The 22,691-nt window shown below is 37.2% G+C and overlaps 1 protein-coding gene across 1 annotated transcript in view; it reads left to right on the top strand.

The window, feature by feature from the left end:
- khdrbs3 (KH domain containing, RNA binding, signal transduction associated 3) overlaps nt 1-2,216 on the top strand; it is a 141,671-nt gene extending 139,455 nt beyond the window's left edge. Inside the window, exon 9 of the mRNA XM_081377692.1 lies at nt 851-2,216. Coding sequence (XP_081233818.1) covers nt 851-942 — 92 coding nt within the window. The 3' untranslated portion in view covers nt 943-2,216. The remainder of the gene's footprint in view (nt 1-850) is intronic.
- The last annotated feature ends 20,475 nt before the right edge of the window (nt 2,217-22,691 follow it).

The following is a 22,691-nucleotide window of genomic DNA, read 5'->3' as shown; positions in this document are numbered from 1 at the left end:
AAAGTTTCTCGTGCGCACGCGATAGTTTCTCGTGCCCACGCGATAGTTTCTCGTGCGCACGCGATAGTTTCTCGTGCCCACGCGATAGTTTCTCGTGCGCACGCGATAGTTTCTCGTGCCCACGCGATAGTTTCTCGTGCGCACGCGATAGTTTCTCGTGCGCACGCGAAAGTCCTATTTTTTTTTTTTTTTTTCACAGGTCCCCTCAGGGGCTCCGTAGAAATATGATCCAGGTTGTTTATTTATTATATTTTTTTATTTCAACAAAACAATCACAACAAAACAGCAGTGTTCATAAATGATGGGGGAGTTGAAAAAGTAATAAAAATGACTAAATATTAAAAATAAAAATAAAACCGGGCATCTTCTTGACAGGTTGCCCATTTTTCAGCACATCACCAAAACATGACATTGGTAATATTTTCACCAAGTCTTGTTTATTTTTTAAAGCTTATTTTCATGTCGGTAGTTGGAAATTCAAAGTAGTCCATTAAAATTACTGTAAATCATTGTTTAATCACATTTTATTTGTGACTTTTTTATGCGTTATCACGTCTGTATTGTTAGTTATCTTTCTGCACACGTTTCATTGTCCGTTTACATACTGTGTTTGACTACAGCGTAGACAATTATCACACAAACTGATTTAATTCACCAAAATACATTTGTGCATGCACTCAAACATGTCAATGTTAGTCTGTGACGCACAAAGAAACTTCTTACAAATGTTGTTCAGTGTTTTATGAGCATGTTTCACTACAGAATGCTCGAATTGAGGCTTTCTAACAAGAGCTAAAGGACTGTTTCACTAATAAACTTCCTGACCTCTGCTCTTTGTCTCCCTCTTCAGGCCCGGAGGAATGGGCAAACAACCGCAACAAGGCGCCACCAGCAAGGACAAGCAAAGGAGTGTACAGAGAGCAGCCGTATTCCCGGTTCTGACCAGCTACACTCCTTCGTGTGCCCTCCCAAGTAATGGATTTTCTATGGACTCTATTTCCTTTTTTGCAAATAAAATCAACCAAAACGACAAAAATAGAAAGTTGAAGAAGTTGATCGGTAAAACAGACAGAAGAGACCCTCACAAACGGAATATTACGGGATCACCGGATTATGTAATTTAAATCAGAGAACCAATCAGAATTCAAATAGACTCACTTATGTCGGAGGGAGGCGGGCACTATTAGTTGGGGGCGGAGTTATATGAGGTGTACGATGTTTAGATTTAGCAGTCAGTTTTTTGTAGATACTTTTTTTTTTTTTTTTTTTTGATGGGTGATCGGCTTCCATGTGTCCCTTGTAAATTTGACCTTTAATGAAAATTAAGTAGGAAAAAAGTAAAAGAAAATCTCAGTGCACCTGTTGTTTTTCTTCTTTTCTCTTTTCTAAATGGAAGGTTCTTCAGCGTTAAAGGCCCTATAGGAGCATGTCGTAAGAAAAAAAAACTGTGTGCAGTTTCAGTTGCGATGAGAAAAGCCTGCATAGTTTTGTCTGGTTTTTGTGTTGAGCGTTTAAACCCTTTAATGAGCTCTGTGGTAATAGGTGTTTTCTCCTAGTGAGCAATCTACTTTTAGACCTCCTCAGGAGCGTCTAAATCAACATTTTTTGACTATTAATCTGACTGAAATTCACAGTATCATGATTGTGGCTAAAATCCCCAATTCAGTTTCCCAATTTTTTGGTGATATATGATAGATTCCTTCAAGAAATACATCAAGGTAATGACGTTTCCGCACACTTTCCTGTGCAGTTCTAATCCATTATAGCACATATAATCCTTTATACACCACTAATGTTGGTTAGTCCATTAGAATGTCATATAGCGTGGATGGGTTAAAAATAGTGACAGAGCATTTAAAAACAAACGAAAAGCATCGCTTGTGATAGTCTACGAAATTTAAAGGGAATCCAGCAGTTTTTGGCACATTGTGTATCCTTTAAACCTTGTTGTAATGCATTTTAAGTGCACAGCAAAGTGTTACTGGTCATTTCTAAACCAAATACTGTTGACTAAAGTTGAACTAGTACTCTTTTATAAAACTATTAAAAGTCTAATCAAATGTATGCTGAAGTTTAAAAGGTGATAGTAATGAAAATTATTGTGGTACTGGTGGTGGCAGTTTAATACATTTCTGTTAAGAGCTATAATATTTGTAAGCTTGTGTAAGCCCTTTAATTCTCGTCTCAGTTGATTATAAAATAAACTTTTTGAAAGCAAAAATATCATTGTGTTTGAGAGCACATTTTGTCCTTGTTCACTTTGTTAAAACTTCATAATCTAAACTAACATCTGATGTGTATTATCATTAAAAAAAGTGTAGCGTACGTTATGAGAAAAAATAATGGGGAAAAAATCCTTTAAGCCCACATAAATGTGAAAATAAACCAAAAAGTTTAGTTATGCCTCCCCCACTTAACTTTGTAGTATTCCCTTTTTAAAAAAAAAATAATACTAATAATATGATGCATGTAACTATTTTTATGAGAATTCCCTGTGCAACCAGCACAATTAAATTCATCTGTAATATACCGTACCCAGCAGCTTGAAATAAATTTCCAATTATAAACCTACCTTATTATCTGTTATAATTCTTTCTACTTGAAAACACACAAGACTCTTCTGTGGTAAAGCATATGAAGTTAATTATCTTCTAATATATCTTTAATCCTACTCCTTTAGATACGGTACTATTGCATCAGTAAGATGTTGCACATGGAAAGTAATTCCACATATTGTCTTTCATATTCTAAGATTCAATAATGTAAGCAGTGGCTTTTTGAACTTGGTTCTTTTTGGGGATTTCTGCTTGCTGTTTTTGCTCTTTCTTCCCCCTTCTGGTCACATGACCATCTCTATAGTCCACTAAACAGCCCGCCCCCACATGACCTCTAAATGACCCCAGCTGACCTCAGAGCTGATGAGGATGGCGGTAGCTGTATTTACAGGCCTTCGTTCCACAAGGTAAACAACCCGTCACAATCTAATCTCATCTAAACTAGCCCTTAAACTGAATAAAACAAAAACAAACCTGTTCATTTAAAGCTTTTCTTGGCTGAGGAACTTAAATTAGAAGTAAAATTGTAAAAAGATTAATAAATAGCTGTAATGTTGCTTTAACAAATCATTATTATCACCAATTATGTTTAAGAAGGAGCTAAACTTATATATTTGTATGTGTGCTATAGCTTTAAATAAATGAATCAATGTTTAATATTATCATACTATAAGCTTTGTAAACCATTGCACATTTATGGTAAATTTGTGTTTGTTTGTGTCTTTTTGTTGTTGTTTTTTTATCAGTACAGCTTCAGTTTTTATGTTTCTCTTTTCTTTTTCAGATTACAATAGCTGAGCCTGAAGCCGTGAAACACCACTGATGCTCTTCTCAGATTGTTTGGGGTGAGCTTGATGTTTTGAAAAATTCATTTCTGAGCTGTTAAATGAATATGTGTGTGTGTGTGTGTGTGTGTGTGTGTGTGTGTGTGTGTGTGTGTGTGTGTGTGTGTGTGTGTGTGTGTGTGTGTGTGTGTGTGTGTGTGTGTGTGTGTGTGTGTGTGTGTTGTATATACATATATGTAAGTATGTATATGTATCTATATTATCTATCTATCTATCTATCTATCTATCTATCTATCTATCTATCTATCTATATATTATATATACATATATATATATATGTATAGATAGATAGATAGATCGATAGATAGATAGATAGATAGATAGATAGATAGATAGATAGATAGATAGATATTCAGTTTGAATAGAATAGCAAAATTATTACTTCATTTACATGGTTTTATACTTTGTCAATTAAAAACGTTTTTTTTTTTTTTTTTATGAAATGCAAAAAATTAAAAATGCATTCCAAATCAGTCCCTTGTGAAGCAGCATTTCAGTTAGGATGCTGTTTAGAAACTTAGAAACTTGCTGTACTGGTTGAAAACAGATCTATGTAAACACCCTTACAACAAATAATGACACTCTTTTGCAGGACTATTTAGAGTAATCTGCCTTTCAGGGAACACAAACACTTATTCCTTCCCTTAAAATACTCTCTAGGTGGTCTCTAGTACTATTGTAATAATACAAGGCATTTAAACACAAATGAGGGGTTTAATGTGTAAACTAACCGAAGTCGTCTGACAGTATTGATGAAAGCAAGAGTTCTAAGTGCGTATGCGGTTAAATCCCCGCCTCGAGAGAGCATACATGCTTTCCTCCGGCAACTGTCAAACAAGAGCTTCCCTGGCATGAGAAGATAAAGAGCTGAGCCGTAGGGAGAGGAGAGACGGGTAGAGATCTCAGAGAGTAATCCTATCAGTGCGACTGCTCTCCGTGTCTGATGACTGCACTGAGTGCCACCCTCTGCCTCGACACTCGTGATCTAGTCTCGCTTAGACTGACAGCAGAAGGTCTCGACTCCTTCGCAGGATTCACTGGCCAAGGACCGCCCAAGATGACGTCTGACGTCATGTTTAGGGGTTGTCGATATCCTTACGATAACAGAACGGCGTGCATCCGCTAAATGAATCATTCAAGAACGTTGTTGCAAGGCTTTTTTTCCATGAGGGGGTTTGGCTCCACGACTGCTTTGTTTCCAGCCGACCTTTAAAGAACGCGACACACACGGCAAATCCTGCAGAATACAGAACTCCCGAAGTCTGTATTTCCCACTTTTGTGTGCCTTCTGCAGTTCGTGGGTGTGACGTCTGAAGCTGAGACTACCCATGATCCAACATTATTGGCATAGAGAAGCATACTTCTTCATACATATTTTCAAAATACAATGATTGGGGATGCACTAATCCATACATTGCAAGTATGAGTGCATCTATTTTCAGATGAAATTGATCAGATTAGTAAGTTAACAGAGAAGTTGCAGGTCAGTTAAAGATCTTTTATGTCATTTCTTTTGTCTAAAAGGTTCTTTAGAGTTTCAGCAAAGAACTCTTATCAAGAAATGTTTTTTTCAAGGTTTCTCAAACGTTTTTGTTCCCACTTCTTTCCCCCACCACCACAAGTGTAACAAACATGCAAGAGAAATGATGAAACGACAGTGTTTATCTCTCTATAACCTCCCTAGATAGACCAGAGAAATGGCTGCATAAATTGGTTTTTCCAGATTACATCATGGTCATTCGTACACAAGAAATGAGAAAACAAAAATCACAGAGAAAAATACCTATGCTCTTTTTGATAGCATACTCAGACGCTTAAAACCCAACAAATTTTTTTCCATAAAGAAATCGATTTTTAGCATTGTAACCTTTCAAGACAGGCCTGCCATGAACACCGAGGGTTTTACTCAAAGGAAAGTGCTGCTGTACGAGCCATATATCAGTCTGTTATGGTTGACAGACTTTGTCAGATTTGGACTGCAAAAAAGAAAGTGTGTTTGCCATTTGGTTTTGTTCATTTGATCCAACTTTTTCCTGTTTTTCTCGTTTTAGGGAGGTTTGGCCGCATCATCTGATCGTCACAACTAAAACTGCACGGGTGCTACCGTAGAGAGCTTGTGCTTAGCAAGAAAAGCACAATGAGCAGACTTAAAAAGTTCCTTGCGGCCCACAGAGGAGCATGACACTCCTCAGGGAAGACTCAATTTCTACTGGAACTTTCTCGAAAAGGCTTCTGAACCTCTACGAGGTCACAAAGCGCCACACTAAGAGCGTTAATGTGCCAATAACCTGCAGACGAGCGGTCCAGCCTCCTCTCGCTCAGGAAATGGTGCTCTCTGGTCCTCTGGGGAGGCCGTGCTGGGAAAATGGTGCTCTCACAGCTGGCTCAGAGGCGCGCTGTACGCTCTACGTGCATTTTGCAGCAGGCTGCACTGAGGGTGAACCCACTTCTGTCAGCAGACAGACTTATGGGATATGGGGGCATGTGTCATGTGCTAACACATTAAGACGGGAATTTACTCTTCTCACAGGAGCCGGAGAGAGAAAGACAGTCAACGTTATGTGAATGGGAGAGGCAGAGTGAATATATAAGCTACATTTATCACACGGAAATGGGAAATGAGATACAATGCAAGTTCATTATGAGGATGTCAAATGAATTATCTATCCCAGAAATATTTAAATGTATCATTAAATATTATTTATATTATTATTGTCGTTATTAATGTTATAATATTATTATCTGTTATATGTTCGCTTTTTGTTTTTTTTTCAAGAACATTTGCAGAAAATGTGAAATTATACAGCTATCACTACTTGTACATGTTTCGTGACTAACATGTCAAGTCAAGTCAAGTCAAGTCAAGTTTATTTATATAGCGCTTTTCACAACACAGGTTGTATCAAAGCAGCTTCACAGTAATAAATTAGAACAATACATCAATGTTTGTTTCTAGTGGAACGTCTACGTTCGGTAATGCTGATCAATAGTATCGTTGATTGATTAATTCAATTAAATATCCCCAAATATCCCCAACTGAGCAAGCCAAAGGCAACAGTGGCAAGGAACCGAAAAACTCCATCAGGTGACCTAATGGAGAAAAAAAAAAACATGTGAAGTGGTACTTTGAACCAAGTAAATTGGTTGGAGTGAAGAAATAAAAATAAAGTGAAGACAAAATTTAGTGTCACTTTCTTGTTGCTTCAAGTTGTATGACTGTCATGCTTTCCAGGGTTATAGTCGACAAGTAGGGGGTCACTGTTTCCTTCATGTTTCTATGGACTTTTGTGATGAATTTGTCTTGTTTCGTTTGACTTATTTTCACCCGTGTATACATAGCCCTTAGTTTGTCCCAGTCCTTTGTCTGGTGTTGATTGTGTTTGATCATTTCTTGGGGTGCTTCTCATTTCTTATTTGTGCATCCTCGCGACTTAGCTCCACTCACTTATGCCTGACCTGCCATAGACTGTGATTTCTGCAAACCTATAAGATCACACAAATCACACTGTACGACATGGATCTAATAAACGTGGGTACGATATGTAGACTACGATGATGACAACTATTGAATCGTGGTCTATGATGCAAGTTAGTATAGAAGAATAAAACGTCATCAGCATGCGCTAGTGGTTAACAAATACAGCAAGATGAATCGCACTTTGGTAATTGTGGTTTTTACGTGCGCTGAAAAAAAGAGGAGGAATCGAAAGAGGAGAATATGGATGCAGTCATGGCTAGGGAAAAGAGGCATGCAAGGGAAAATATTTTTTGCAAATGGAGCTTGAGGTAAGTAGTTTTGAGTTTAAGCGCCATGTCGCGTTGATCAATACGCCATTTCAAGTTGCATTTTTGTTGACAAGTCAGTAGACGTAGGTCGTAGCAGCAAACACTCTGAGATGATCCTGCTAAATGTCAGTCAGAAAATTATTGCAGGCTATTTTGGGTCACAAGACTGTGACAACGGCCATCTTTGAACCTCTCTCACTGTATGACGTTGGACCACCGTTTAGGAGCCCCGACCATATATAGCCATGATAGGTCACCTTTCGACTGGGATAGCCCAAAATAGTACGATGAGTAGCGATATTAGGATACGAGAGAAGGATACACCTGTGTATCCTTGATCATGACTCCTCAGATGCCTTTAAAGATGGCTGAGTTCGATCGGAGGACTGAGGAGCAAGGAAACAAGGAAGCATCTATTTGAGTATTGAGAAATTAAAAAATATTTATTTGGTACCCATACTCTTGTAGGTGGCTGCACAGAGCACACATACACATGCCATCAGCTCACATATCTATAACATCCTGCAGTTAAAATCAAAACTGACCCCATTAACATTTACCATCCAATCAGTTCCTGGTGGACAAAAACAAGTCCCGCCCAAATTATGTTCACGTTCAGTGTTGTCCTGCGGTGCTGTCTTTCAGCACCATGGACAGCGACCATCTCTCCACCGACTGAAGTCATTACTGTTGACAATCTAAATGTAACCCATACCTGTCCTAGTCTGATTACATTTCATTCACTGTTTTGGGATTTTTATTTTTTTATTCTCACTGTAAATAAAATCTGAATTTCTTTAGTGAGCCATTTACTACAACAACACTAAGCTGAATATTCATAATATTGTTATGATATATACACATTAGATAGATATTCTAATTGAATTTATTTATAGTACAATACACGTTGTGGTGGTATCTGCATCATATAAGGAATTTTATTTATTTGAAGCATATGTTTATTTAGGCCATTTGAGGGTTTTTTCCCCCTGAGCTCCATCTATTGAATCATTCAGAAATCAGTTTTTTCTTTAGTTGAGCTGAAGCTGGACGCCCATATGAAACATATATTGTACATATTGATCAGATTCACTTAAGTGTTGTTGGCGGTGATCACACAGGGGAAACTATAGTATGTATTGCTACATGTTCACGTATCACCATAAACACAGGCTCGTTTTACTCTTCCTCTGGTTTCCATTGATCAGTGTGGATGTTCTTCACTTCTTCTGAAACAGATACAGTGGATGTGTACACCTTTCAACCTGTTAATGGTTTTATGTGGTCTCATAAAACATTGAGAAGTGAATTTGAGAATCATTGGGTGCACAGAGCACACATCCACATTCCAACAGCCCACATAAAGTATCTATAACATCCTGCAGATAAAGTCAACATGAAATCAAAAGTGACTCTGTTTACATTCATCCAATCAATTCCTTGATAAAATCAAGACCATCCCAACTTTTTTTCTTGTTCAGTGTTTTGGTTCACTTAGAATTGTGTCACATTATGTACATGATATTGGTACCATTTCATGCTGACTTTGAGTGGATAAGATCGTTCTGGGTTTATACTTATATACTACTCAAATAAAATAAAATATTTATGAGGAACTAGCTCATCTCATTCTAGTCTAGTCTAGTCTAGTTACACACTGTTCTTGAACTTTTATAAAGAGCTAATCTGTTGTCTGAGGAGTGGGTGTAATTTAAAGGGGCCATATGTAGAATTCAGAAACTCTTATTAGCGACACCGGTGGCCGTTAAGTGAACTGCAGCCAGCAACTTATTGCTCGTCTCGCAGTCATGCAAACGCAACATACAAGAGGAGACTGAACGTGATTCAATGCCCCGATATACTCACAGCGACATTCTTTTTCTTTCTTTGGTTAGAAGTAAAAATAAGTTGAAAATACCTTTGCAGCGATATACTATGAATGAACATCCACACACTGTCCACGATAGTGACGGTGATATGAATATGTAAATATGCTCTGCACGCATTCCTCTTAATAACAAAATAAACACAACAAAAGTAACCGCGATGAGAAAGCAGCAGTTAAGAAAGCATCTGATCATAGTAATGTCGATATGTTTGCACCAGCTCTGCAATTCACCAGCATCATGTTGATAGATGAGTTAATTAAATGTACACAGTTATGATAGTTTGATTATGATAGTATATTTGAGAACAGTCTATGCATTGTAAAAAAAATTGGATATTTAAGTAATTTCAACTTAAATGACATTAAACTTATTAAAAAATTTGTTGAATGGTACATCCCAGCAAAAAACATCCAGGTTTTTATAGACAACCGAGGAAGTCTGGGAAGGTCTCGTTTTTTAATTTTCGTCACATGAATTTTAATTAATACATGAGAATTCTTACATACAGCAACTAGTGCAACAAGTTCTTTGGTATATTTCATGTTTTTCTGCTTTGTCTTACATACAGGACTCTTTACATTTTGTACATGTATGGCACTTATTCACCTGTGGATCTCAAAAATGATTTGAAATTACACTGTAAAAAAAAAAGTACAATCAACCTAAATTATGTTAAACTGACTTGAAAAATAAGTTGAATCTTGTATAACTTGTAATCTTGTATTTACTTGATGTGTGAATACATTGATGTGTATTTTTTATGGTGGTTGAAACTAAATTCATTTTCTATGCCATGCAATAGTATGCACAGCTTTTTAAAATTACCTAGCCAGCTTGTTTCATTACATCTATGCATCTCACACTTACTTTTATTTGCTTAATAACTCAAAGTGTCTGTTGCTTTTCTCCTTTATGAAACCTCTGTGATCACCTTAAAAGTTTTTTTTATGTTCCTAAGAGGCTGGAATCCGCAAAGATCAATAAACCTTTAGTCGAGTGTTTGAAGTTGGTTTCCTGGCAGAGAACCTGTTTTTCACAGGGTTTTAGGGCAGGCGCAGTGGTGCATGCGCACATTTAGCCAGCGGCCCGTCCTCTGTTTCAGTCAGAGGTCAGGATCAGGGCTGAGTCATGGCCTCGTCATCTGTAATACCACTAGGTTTAGTCATTGCATAATTAGCCTTGTGTTTGGTAAGGCCTAAACACACAGCTTTTAAAAGGTGTCGCAAAGCCTGTGCCAATTATGGAGATGGGACCGGTTTCATAAGAATAATTTTAAACATTTGCATAATTCTGTTAAATCATGTTAGAGACTAGCCTAGATTATTTTTTTTTTTTTATAATTTTTTTTTTACATGTCCTAATGAGGGGTTGACATTTGTTCAAGTCAAATATATACATAGATAAACACAGAAAAACAAATAGTGGCCAAAAATGAGGAGATATTTGTTTGTAATGGCTCCATCCATCCATCCATCCATCCATCCATCCATCCATCCATCTAGTCACTGTGGGTTGACAGTGTAGTTTAGGTACATATTCATATTTTCCATCATGTTCAATATTGTATGTTTTCTCGGCTGCTTCTGTAAAAGCTAATATTTATATCTGACCGTGAAATTTTTTTGTTTTCGTGGGACGTTTCTCCCAGTGTCTTCGATTCTTAGACTGAAGTAAAATAAGTACATCTGGTGGTCTCTTTCTGTCTCCCATCCTCTCTCTTTGTTCAACTTCATCACATTGAAACAAGCTTGAAGTGTAACTTCAGAGAATGAATCATTTTGAAGCATATGGGCTGACAGTCCCTCATGAGTTACTGCTCCTAATTCACTCATCAGAAGAATGAAAGTGTTTGAAATATCAACAGAATATGTTACTTTTTGCATAAGCAATACAATATAAAAAATAAATAAAATAAAGAGAATGCCTTCAAAATGTTCTGTCTTTGATCATTTGTGTTCCCTCACTGATCTTCCAAAAATATGAAATAATAATAAACGTGTGGTGTTTAAAACTGTTGACATGATTTAGTATACAATCATAAAAAAACATAATAATATTTATAAAAAATAATGAAATATTTTGAACTGTCTCATCAAGTCTTTTTCAAATTCCTTCTCCTTCCCCATGCTTAAACATAGACAACTGAGTTACTGGTTGATTTCTCCACACTGTCTGTTTTGCTATCAAAACATTTGAATAATTAATTGATGAGCTCAGTTTTCCCGTTCAATATGCAGCCCTATGTCACAATCCACAGTTAAGGTGAACCTGGAAATTGACGGGAGCGAGTGCTAGATAATCTGTCTCTCTCTCGTATTATTTGACATTTGGTAGGCTACATCAGATTTAGAGACATGGTCATATTTACATTTAATTTCCCCACTTCTACTCCATTCTGTGTTGAAACAGGATGACTGTTACGGAATTTAAATCATCCTCACCATAAATTTATCAGGAAATGGCAAGAACTTTCTACACATACCAATCTTTTCATCTAAAGCTCTTGGTGATGACCCAGGTCATTTGTAAAGAGGTTACATTTAAAAGGAGATTAATGGCCTCACGTTAAGCCAAGTCGAATGATTCAAATAGACCTCAGAGAAACTAATAAGGGATTCAAAGCAGAGAATAAGACATGCACACACAGATACTTTGGGATCTTGTAAAACCGGGTTTATCTCAAAGAGAAATAAAATAAATGTGTGGTTATTCTCTATTTCTGTTTATTAATTTTTATCAATCCTTCTTTTTTTGTGTGAAATTAATTCAAATAATTAACTTATGCTTTCATAGAAATGCAACATGGATAGATGTCTAATAGTAATAATAACTGAACTAGAAATATAAATATCAGACTAAAAAGTTGCCGTTACGTCTCCTCCTTCTTGTCCTCATATGGTAACGCAGGCCGCAACACTTCCGTTGAAAACAAACAAAACAGTTCAGCTTCATAAACGCGCCAGATTTAAGATTTCCACAGAAATGTTAATTAAATTGAATTTATTCCTCTCACAAAGCTAATATAGCACATAGAGACGTAATTATTACCTCTATGACGCTGTTATGGTACTTTTTGGGCTTTTTGTTCGTCAATGCCTGCGTCGTGTGGAAACAATGAAACTGTAAACATTTCCAGCTCCACGGATAAAGTCACACGACATGAGTAAGTACACTTAAAACCTTTTTGGGTCAACTAACCCTTTAGTATTGAATAGAAGAATACATCAAATTTTTACTTTTTAAGCATTTACATTTCATGACCTGACATTGACACCACCATAAAGCTGTTTTGATGCAGTCAACCTGACAAGAAGATGACAAGTGTCATACTGTGAAGAAGAGGTTATCTTCTCAGAGAAAATATATAATTTGATGAAAGTTAAGTACAGAATGATGGATAATACAGCAGAAAAGAGCGAGTCAGCTTGTCTTAGAAGGAATAAAGGAAAGGTTTTACTCTCATGATGATGTTTATTTCTTTTGAATAGTGAGCTGATGTTTTCCATCCTCTATCCTTGACTCTTAACAATAAGTCTTTCCGCGGTTTTAGACCATTAAGACCTCAATTAGTATAGTTTCTTAAACCGTTTCACTTATAAGGACCTGTGGCTGGTTTATACTGATTTGTGTGTGTGTGTGTGTGTGTGTGTGTGTGTGTGTGAACAGTTTACTTTATATAGGTAGGAGTATTTGGAGTGTCTACTTGTAATAGATTGTGGACATTGAGATGAAAAAACACTCAGGACTTAGTCTGTAATTTCAGTAATTGTCTGCTGGGTATACAGTAAAGTGTAAAGTGACACATCAGTTTTCTTCAAACACAAGATCTGCCAGTTTATGTGCCATGTGTTAGTCATGCCATCTTGTATTGAATGCATTCTGAAGGTTATGGAATGTACCTATCTCAAGAATGTTAATTGCTTGGCAAATATGCCTATTTCTCAAAAGAATGGCATTAATAACTTATGACTGAAAAATGTGAAATGACCAAAAATCTGTGGCGTCAACCCTTGATGTGAATGTAGCATTGACGAATATGTAGCCATATGCAGGTATTTGCAATGCATCATGATGCATTGTGATATTGAATCGAATCGTTGACATGATAATTGTAATTAATTTGAATCGTCAGATCAGTTACAGAATTGATTCACACCCCTAGTTGTATAAATTTTCCCTTGTTTTAGTTCAATCAAAACAGGGGAACGAATTAATACAACGTAACCATGATTTACTAAAACAAGGGAACAAATTATTATATCATGCACACAATTTAAGTAAAACATATATTTTTTCTGCAAGTCATGTGCAGGGCTCGGTACTAGGATATTACATTCTGGCAAAAGTTTTATGATATTCTTGTGTCTAGACATGTCTTGAGTTTTATTGTCCATTAAAACTACGAAAGTAAGTGGATAGTAGGGGGCAGGGTAAGACATTTTTTTTTTTTTATAGAAAAGTGACTTATTAAACCCACAGTTTGATTCGACCAGTTCACTTTGCCAGAAGCTGTGAGCTGTTACGGCACTGGCACACAAAAAAACTAAAAAAAACAAAATGAGAGTGGCATTTATTCTCAAAAAAAATTGCTGGCAAGGCCTCAGAGGCTGCAGCTCTAACTGCCCTCCCCTTCAGCTACTGTTCCCCCTCATCAGCATCAGAGACTGGCAGCTCGCTTCAATCCTGTGGGGGAGATGCCGTGTCTGGGGAGACCGGCCTGCATGGCACGGCCTAATTGGGGCCCGAGGATGAGGGGCCCTGCTGCAGCCGCCCTGTCAGAGGAACGAGAGTCCCGCTACAGCCACCACACGCAGTTACAGGTCAATGAAGAGGAGAACCACAGCGAGACATGGCTAGAAGAGAGTTGAAGAGGCTGCAACATCTGAAGGCTGTACACGTTTTTTTAATTTCATAACAAAATTTCACCTTCGAAGATTGAGCATAAGCGCTTTCAATTCTGTAAAAGCGTGAGAGAGACAGACAGAAATAAAAAAAACTATAAAAAAAACAATGAAAAGATAACAGAAAAACAATCAGCCATTTTCCTTATCTCTGTGCCCGTAGGTCACAAAATAGCCAGTCAAACGGGAGGGTTTATAAATTAGAAATATGTAAATTGAAAGGCTTGATTTGTATTCCGGCTTGATTTGTGTTCCTCTGAGACTTTTCCCTCATATATGACCATTATGTTGTTTTAAAAGGATTATGTCTAACAAAAACCATTCTCAATTGAGACAGTCAGTAGTTATAATGAAAACGGCTCCTTCAAATGGAAGTCATTTGAATTCAAAAGCAAGAGGGAGTGATTTTTAAATGAAGGAACCCGAGTTAATGAAGAAATGTGGAGGCAGCGTTCGGCTGCTGAATTAGGAAGAAAGAAAAACAAGATGGGATTTGCAGGACTTGAGAATACAAGGTTGATTTTCAAATACAGCAATTTTGTGCCGTGCACAGAAATCAAATTATAAGGCTGCTTTGATTTTCATATTTGCAGCGTGGTGTTTCTTGTCTGCCGTTTGGTCTATTTGGTCATGCATTAAGGTAATTGTAAGGATCGTCTGAGTTTATTTTAGCTGCAGATTTGTTCTGCATTTGTGTTTCCTAGGCACTAAGATATGTGAGGAACAGTGAGGCTTTTTTCCACGCTGTGGGTTTTGGCACCGTATCAATCCTGATTCCTGCCTCAGCATTTCAGCGTGTTGAGACCGCTGCTTGCACGGCCTTTGCTGTCCATGATAGAGAGTCAACAGTGACAAACAGGTACGTTTGACATTACCCTTGACCAAGGACTTGAAAACCCCAGGAAAACATGTACACACACACACACATACGTACATACACATACACCAAAGTGCTCCCTCAAACCTATTCAATGTGCTGATTTCCCTCTGCTCTCATTTCTGTCTTCTCTCTCCTATTTCTGGTTTTAAATATCACCGACCAACATTTATGCAGACAGGAAGAAAGGATGTAGCCTTGTTAGACTGCAAAATTCAACATGCTCTCAGTTTAACAACAAAGTGTAAAACAATTGTTTTGTCATGATGAAATGGAAGTAGCAGCTTTTTTCTTCTGTATTCTTTACATCCAAATGTAATGGATTATTGAAAAAGTAAAAAAAGTTGGATTTGGACACAATCTGTGCTTGGGTTGTGGATTGGATGTTGAGATGTGGCCATTAACAGATGAACGTGAGCTTCAAAAATGTTTGAAGAGCGAATGTCCAGTGTAGTTGTGACATTGGTCATTTGTTTTTTGCCTGGCTACCAGTTTTTCTGTAGCTGGCTAAGTGTGCTATTTGAGCAACGTAAACACAAATTATTAATAAAATGAAAAGAAATATCTGATCATCCTCCATAACACAGTCACTGTTTACATCTGATATTGTCTGGAAAGTCTTGTCTTACCGAGGCAATGACTGACGGCTGTATTCACTTCCAAAGAGCTCTGTTATCAGCCCTGCAGTGGAAAATTAAACCATATCCATTTCGGCTGGGCCAGATCGTAATAAAATGGAACGGTTAAAGGGTAACTCTCGCCAAATTGCAACCTAGGCTATTTTTGTTAATCTGCCCGAGTCAAACATTCGTGTAAAAGCATAATTAGAATGGAAACGCCACTTTTAAGTTTGACCGTAATTTAGTTTTCGGTCAAATTGCCTTTTGAATGGGAGTGCTAGGGGCACTGCAGTGATAGCATCAAAATCGCTATTTTTAAAACACTAAGGAGGCTCAGCACAACATGAAACTGTGCTTGAAGTATCACCAGGGGCTCTACACATGAACTCCAGCATTGACAACATTGTTTGTGTACACAAAGTTTACTAAAAAGAAAGATTTTGTACGACTCACTTTATCAGTTAGTGTTTCCGGTGGGTGGAATTTTGTCCGTCAAAAGTAGTTGATCTCCGAATGCAACGTAACATGAGGAGAGTAAAGATGAAAAGATACAGTAATGGTTTGGGCCTACGCTGGAAAAGTGGCTTTTTGATTAGAAATTTGATCGGAAAAACATGTAAACATGGATGCGAGTATGAATTGTTCACAATAACTTCTATAACATGCATTTAGAAAATAGAATAAAATTTCACGTCAGAACAGAATTAAATTGTTTTTTTCTTCTGATGGTTTCTAGTGTTGTTACTAGGGGTGCAACTGCATTCGCAGTTGATCTGTGATCCATACAGAGCTGGCCCTATGTTTCGGCACGCATGTAATTCGCTGATTAATTGCTAAGTTTAACCTTTATAGAGTGGAAGTTTATCATTTGCAGTTTTGCACGTGTTTTTTGGACAATTTACAATTCAAGTGGTTTTAAACCACTTGCGCAAGAAGAGGTGAAAGAGAACTGTGCAAACACACAGAGAGGCGCATTTCAGATCGCACGCGGACACTGAATTGATTCCTCTTTCACTTCTCCTTGTGCTTGCACAGACACACACAAAATGCTGTTAAACTGCCTGTCTCCGCAAGTATTTTCGTAAACACAGTTGGTTATGTCTTAAGTGAACATAAGCAGTTGAGAAAGAAATCAGATGTGTATCATTTTATTGGATCCGTTAATACATTATATTATATTGGATACAGCTCAAAGTTTTAATTGTTTATCTATGGTTCTTATGACTTTTGAACCATGGGGTCTGGAAAAGTAATCTGATTCCTCGGCTTATGCTGAGTCTCATGCGTACTTTGTTATACGTTTTCTTTTGACTAGATTTTCCACCATCTTGAATTTTCTCTAGTGCATTGTTTGGACCACCACTATATATGGGACAATCAGACAATCTTCAAAAAACATGTTTTTAATATACCAGACTTAATCCCTCGTTTTCCCAGACAAGGCTTAAGTCTAGTCCCAGACTAAAATGCATGTTTGAGCTGTTTTAACTGAAAGCAACTTGCACTGACATATCTTGACATGCTTTGTTTCAAGAAACACACCAGTAATGTTTTTTTTTTTTTTTCTAAGGCACGTTTATAAAAGCCATTTAAATGCCCTAATTGAACCAAGGCATAATCCTGGCTTAATCTAAGCCCTGTCTGTGGAACCAGGCCATAATTTATAATTGAATGCTTCATTCAGGGTACCATTGATACAGTTTTTGGAAACAGTGTTACCTGGTCAAAAGTCATTAGCAATTACATTTTGTAATTCTACAGTACTTCAGATTAAAATCACCACCAGGGATATTATTGGATACAGGACTATATAAGTGTATTTATTGGTGGGATTGCTTGTAAGTAATAAAATGTACATGTCACATGTAACTTGGACGCTGTAATGTGATGCATAACAAAATGTCTGTTCAGACTGAAGGCTAAGTTAAATGTAGCCTGATACCATCAGCTATAAACGAGATATCACACTAATTACCAACAACAACAAAGCCTCATTATTATTCCCTGCATGTACTGTTTTGCAAAGCGATGAACCGCCGTGCCTGACATCTCCATCATTACGTTTGACTGAATCTCATTTCATCACCTTTGGTGCTCATGTGGTCGAGAAATTGTGCTAGCATGTAAAAAGTCTTGCCGTCAGCAGTCCCTGCTCTTTTGAGAGCCTCTCTTTAGCTCTGAAGGGTGTCTGGGATAATGGTGTACGCCAAGACTGGCTCCGAGCAAACGCAGTGTGTGCTGCGCGCAGAGACAAACGGCCACATCGGCATCTCAAAATGAGTTCACACCCTCAATTTCATACCTGCTATTCATTTCTTCATGAGAAGCGTTCTGATACGCAGCTCAATTTGTAAGTATTGTTGTGTTGTGTCTTGTCGCTGTGGCCAGAATGTGGGAGTTTTATGAGAATGTGTTATCTTTGCTAATATTCATATGCAAAGCACAGTGCAGATGGCTCTAAATGGACAAAAATGCAAATTTCACCAACTTTAAAATGGCATCAGATTTAGTTTACCTGAGCTAGACTATTTGGCACATTATCATGTCGTACTGTCATTGTTGGCACTGAGAGGGAAAACAATCTGAGGTGCTTACAACATTGTGAGTTTGATTTATCAGAAGAGTGAATATACAGAGATGGGCTATTTTCTCCCAGGATGACGGCCTGTTTCTGTAGTCTCAAACGGATTCACTCTGCTTCCATGAAGTTGTTTTGTAACTTTAGGAGGTGCCATTATCTGTGCATGGTGTTTTCTGTGTCTGCTCCTGTATCCTAATTGTCTCTTACCGGAATAGAGGAAACACATTTTCAACTTTAACTTTAGTTTTTAGCCCCTTAAAGCAATAATAATATACTTATGGCACATTGTGTATTTTATTTAAACATAATTTTCAAGAAAATAATAGTTTACAGTTTGAGGATAAGTTGTAAATTTCAAAGCTACAAACTCCCCCCAAAAAAAAGAAAAAAAAGAAAAAAGAAAATAAATAATACGTTGCATAAAGAAAATGTAATGTAAAATTAGTATTTTTTTTGCATTGTGACAATTATATTATATTATATTATATTATATTATATTATATTATATTATATTATATTATATTATATTATATTATATTATACTATATTATATTATATTATATTATATTATATTATATTATATTATATTATATTATATTACATTATACAGTGTTTCCCACAGGGTTTTGTGAAACTGTGTTTGGTGGGCCTCTAGGGGGGTCGGGGATCAATGTTGATATTGTGGCTGGCCGCCACAAAAAATTTTATGGGAAACAATGTTATATTATATTGTATTATATTATTGTATTATATTATATTATACTATATTATTACATTATTCCATTTATATTTGTAATCTTTAATTGTATTATATTTTTTTAATTTAACTAAATTTATTTGTATTTTAAATGACAGTAATGCTACAATTATTTATGCTTTAAAATAGATATTTAATGCTTTATAATTTAAATTTGTTTTTTATTTACAATAATAAGATGAGACTAGCGAACATTTGAAGTGGATCAAAAAAGTTAATCAAAGTTGTCCTAAGACAAGAACAGGTATTGTTCGAAATTCACGTATAACTTTGATGAAAGGTTTTGATCCACTTCAAATGTTGACTACTATAGATTGTGCATTACAGTAATGAGAATTTTCCTGAAAACATTTTCACAAGGGTCCAATGGCGTTCTTTATTTTCTTTGCACAGAGAATATATTTCTTTCTTTCTTTCTTTCTTTCTTTCTTTCTTTCTTTCTTTCTTTCTTTCTTTCTTTCTTTCTTTCTTTCTTTCTTTCGTTCGTTCGTTCGTTCGTTCGTTCGTTCGTTCGTTCGTTCGTTCGTTCGTTCGTTCGTTCGTTCGTTCTTTCTTTCTTTCTTTCTTTCTTTCTTTCTTTCTTTCTTTCTTTCTTTCTTTCTTTCTTTCTTTCTTTCTTTCTTTCTTTCTTTCTTTCTTTCTTTCTTTCTTTCTTTCTTTCTTTCTTTCTTTCTTTCTTTCTTTCTTTCTTTCTTTCTTTCTTTCTTTCTTTCTTTCTTTCTTTCTTTCTTTCTTTCTTTCTTTCTTTCTTTCTTTCTTTCTTTCTTTCTTTCTTTCTTTCTTTCTTTCTTTCTTTCTTTCTTTCTTTCTTTCTTTCTTTCTTTCTTTCTTTCTTTCTTTCTTATTATTTATATTATTTATTTATTTAGGGGAGGGGAGGGGAGATTCCCCAAATATAGGATTTTTTCTTTTTTTTTAAAGTTTGAGACACACAGCACAGAAAAACCTCAGAGAGTAACAGAACAACAAAACTCTCCCCGGTCTCCAGTATACCATCACTCTTGTTGTGTTTCTTGCCTGAAGGCGTGCATGAGATGGAGAGCGAGAGCGAGAGAGAGAGATGCCTTCCAGCAGAGCATAAAAATGACTCCCTTCCCTCCAGGGTCATTCTCTCTGGGAGCCAACCCTCAGATCGTCTTTAAAGAGGTCAGAGGTCAGTGTCAGACTCACCCAGAGGCTTCATGTAATGTCTTCACATGATCTGACATCTTTTGCTGTCTGATATGTGTCCTGTCATAGCAGCCTGTACAGTATGAATGCTTACAGATGTATAGATTTGAGTAATGCCTGAAATAAGCCTTTTCAGCTTGACAGTTGCATGAATTCCAGAGGCTATGATTAGAAAGTAGCAAAACAATTTGACATCTAAGCATAAGAAAATTGTATATTAAGTTATGCGAACAGTATCCAAAACTATACACTGTCACAAGGACATTTTTCTCTGTGGCTGTTGTAAGTCTCTGTTATCTTTGGACTTTTCACATTTCGGTGCAAATCATAAAGCCTTGGCTATCTCTGGACCTTGTTTAGGAGGATTGCGTGGCTGTTTTTTTGTTGACTGACTGACTGGGTCACAAAGCCCAATGAATATTTATATTCTACCTGTATAATAATAATACATACCTATTGGGGAAGTTTTGAGATACCATACAATATATAAGCTACATTGTTTAAAGGATCTCAGACGGGGGAGGAAAAGAAGAGATTTATGATACACAACAATCTATTATGGGGCTGAACATAACGGCACAATCAAAGGAAGGAAATGGTCTGGAAATTCTGTTCTTCATGCTGCAGTGATTCATCCTTCTGAGGGAAAGACCTCTACATCATCAGCCTAAACTGATTTGGAATCAGAAAGATAAATGGTGATATTGTGGCTCCTTCATTGTAAACTGGACTCCGGAGATCACTGAAGCTGGTCAAGAAAAGGAAATGACATAACCTATAAAGCCTAACGTACTGAGATGGGACCAAGATCTTGTCTAAGCACAGATATTAAAAATGATCAAGGCAGAAAAGTTGTCATGTAATATTTCAGTTCAAAATTATAGCAGATGACGCAGAATTAAGACCGATTTGCTAATTTGAGTCATTTTGTAAAAGTTGTGTTTAATTTTTCCCAACAGACATAGCCTGGACATTTTTTACTTTCATTAAAACGTTTAAATAACATAAGGGAGGCTATTCAGGCATGTTTCACCGAACCATGATTTCCCGGAATGGCCTTTTTTTTTTTCTTCATTTTCCCCCTTTTCCCTCTTGTGTCTCATTTCCCATTTTCCCACCAGCAGTCTCTCTCTTTTTTCTGTCTATTTTCCCTTCCCAGAGAGCTATGCATTGACACAGTCCAGCCCAAGGGGTGTAGTGTGGTCTGCAACACTCCTCTATACAGTAGCTCACCCTGGTCAAGGTTGCACTGAAAAGCTTGTCTGCATTCCCCAAATCCTTAGCGCGCAGGTTGCCAGGAGTCGTTTTCATTGCTCTTTTTAAACTCTACTGCTGGTATTCCTAAACAAAACACTGGCCTCTTTGTAGTTGGGATGGTTTAAGATTGCTGGTGTGAACCTGAAAGTTTGAACCTTGAGCAAGATACTTAAAAGAGTTAGTTCACCCAAAAAGTAAATTCTGTCATCATATATCATATCTATTCCATATGAATAGAGCGCTTTAGTTAAATTTTCTGAAGAGACAAAATTACTTAATATGATGAACAGGTTTATCAAATGGTCTGCGTAACACGAGAATGAACCTCATTGGTTCTTGCTGAAGCTCAAACGTGCTGCGTAACACGAGAATGAACCTCATTGGTTCTTGCTGAAGCTCAAACGTGCTGCGTAACACGAGAATGAACCTCATTGGTTCTTACAGAAGCTCAAACATGCTGCGTAACACGACAGTGAACCTCACTGGTTCTTACAGAAGCTCAAACGTGCTGCGTAACACGAGAATGAACCTCATTGGTTCTTACAGAAGCTCAAACGTGCTGCGTAACACGAGAATGAACCTCATTGGTTCTTGTTGAAGCTCAAACGTGCTGCATAACACGAGAATGAACCTCACTGGTTCTTACAGAAGCTCAAACGTGCTGCGTAACACGACAATGAACCTCACTGGTTCTTACAGAAGCTCAAACGTGCTGCATAACACGAGAATGAACCTCATTGGTTCTTGCAGAAGCTCAAACGTGCTGCGTAACACGACAATGAACCTCACTGGTTCTTGTTGAAGCTCAAACGTGCTGCGTAACACGAGAATGAACCTCATTGGTTCTTGTTGAAGCTCAAACGTGCTGCGTAACACGAGAATTAACCTCATTGGTTCTTACAGAAGCTCAAACGTGCTGCGTAACACGAGAATGAACCTCATTGGTTCTTGTTGAAGCTCAAACGTGCTGCGTAACACGAGAATGAACCTCATTGGTTCTTGTTGAAGCTCAAACGTGCTGCGTAACACGAGAATGAACCTCATTGGTTCTTGTTGAAGCTCAAACGTGCTGCGTAACACGAGAATGAACCTCATTGGTTCTTACAGAAGCTCAAACGTGCTGCGTAACACGAGAATGAACCTCATTGGTTCTTGTTGAAGCTCAAACGTGCTGCGTAACACGAGAATGAACCTCATTAGTTCTTACAGAAGGTCAAACGTGCTGCGTAACACGAGAGTGAACCTCATTGGTTCTTGTTGAAGCTCAAACGTGCTGCGTAACACGAGAATGAACCTCATTGGTTCTTGTTGAAGCTCAAACGTGCTGCGTAACACGAGAATGAACCTCATTGGTTCTTGTTGAAGCTCAAACGTGCTGCGTAACACGAGAATGAACCTCATTGGTTCTTGTTGAAGCTCAAACGTGCTGCGTAACACGAGAATTAACCTCATT

The sequence above is a fragment of the Scardinius erythrophthalmus genome (genome assembly GCF_964197995.2).
Source record: "Scardinius erythrophthalmus genome assembly, chromosome: 10".
In the NCBI taxonomy this organism is placed as follows: Eukaryota; Metazoa; Chordata; class Actinopteri; order Cypriniformes; family Leuciscidae; genus Scardinius; species Scardinius erythrophthalmus.
Note: the sequence above shows the minus strand (reverse complement) of the source record. Positions and strands in the feature narration are given on the sequence as shown.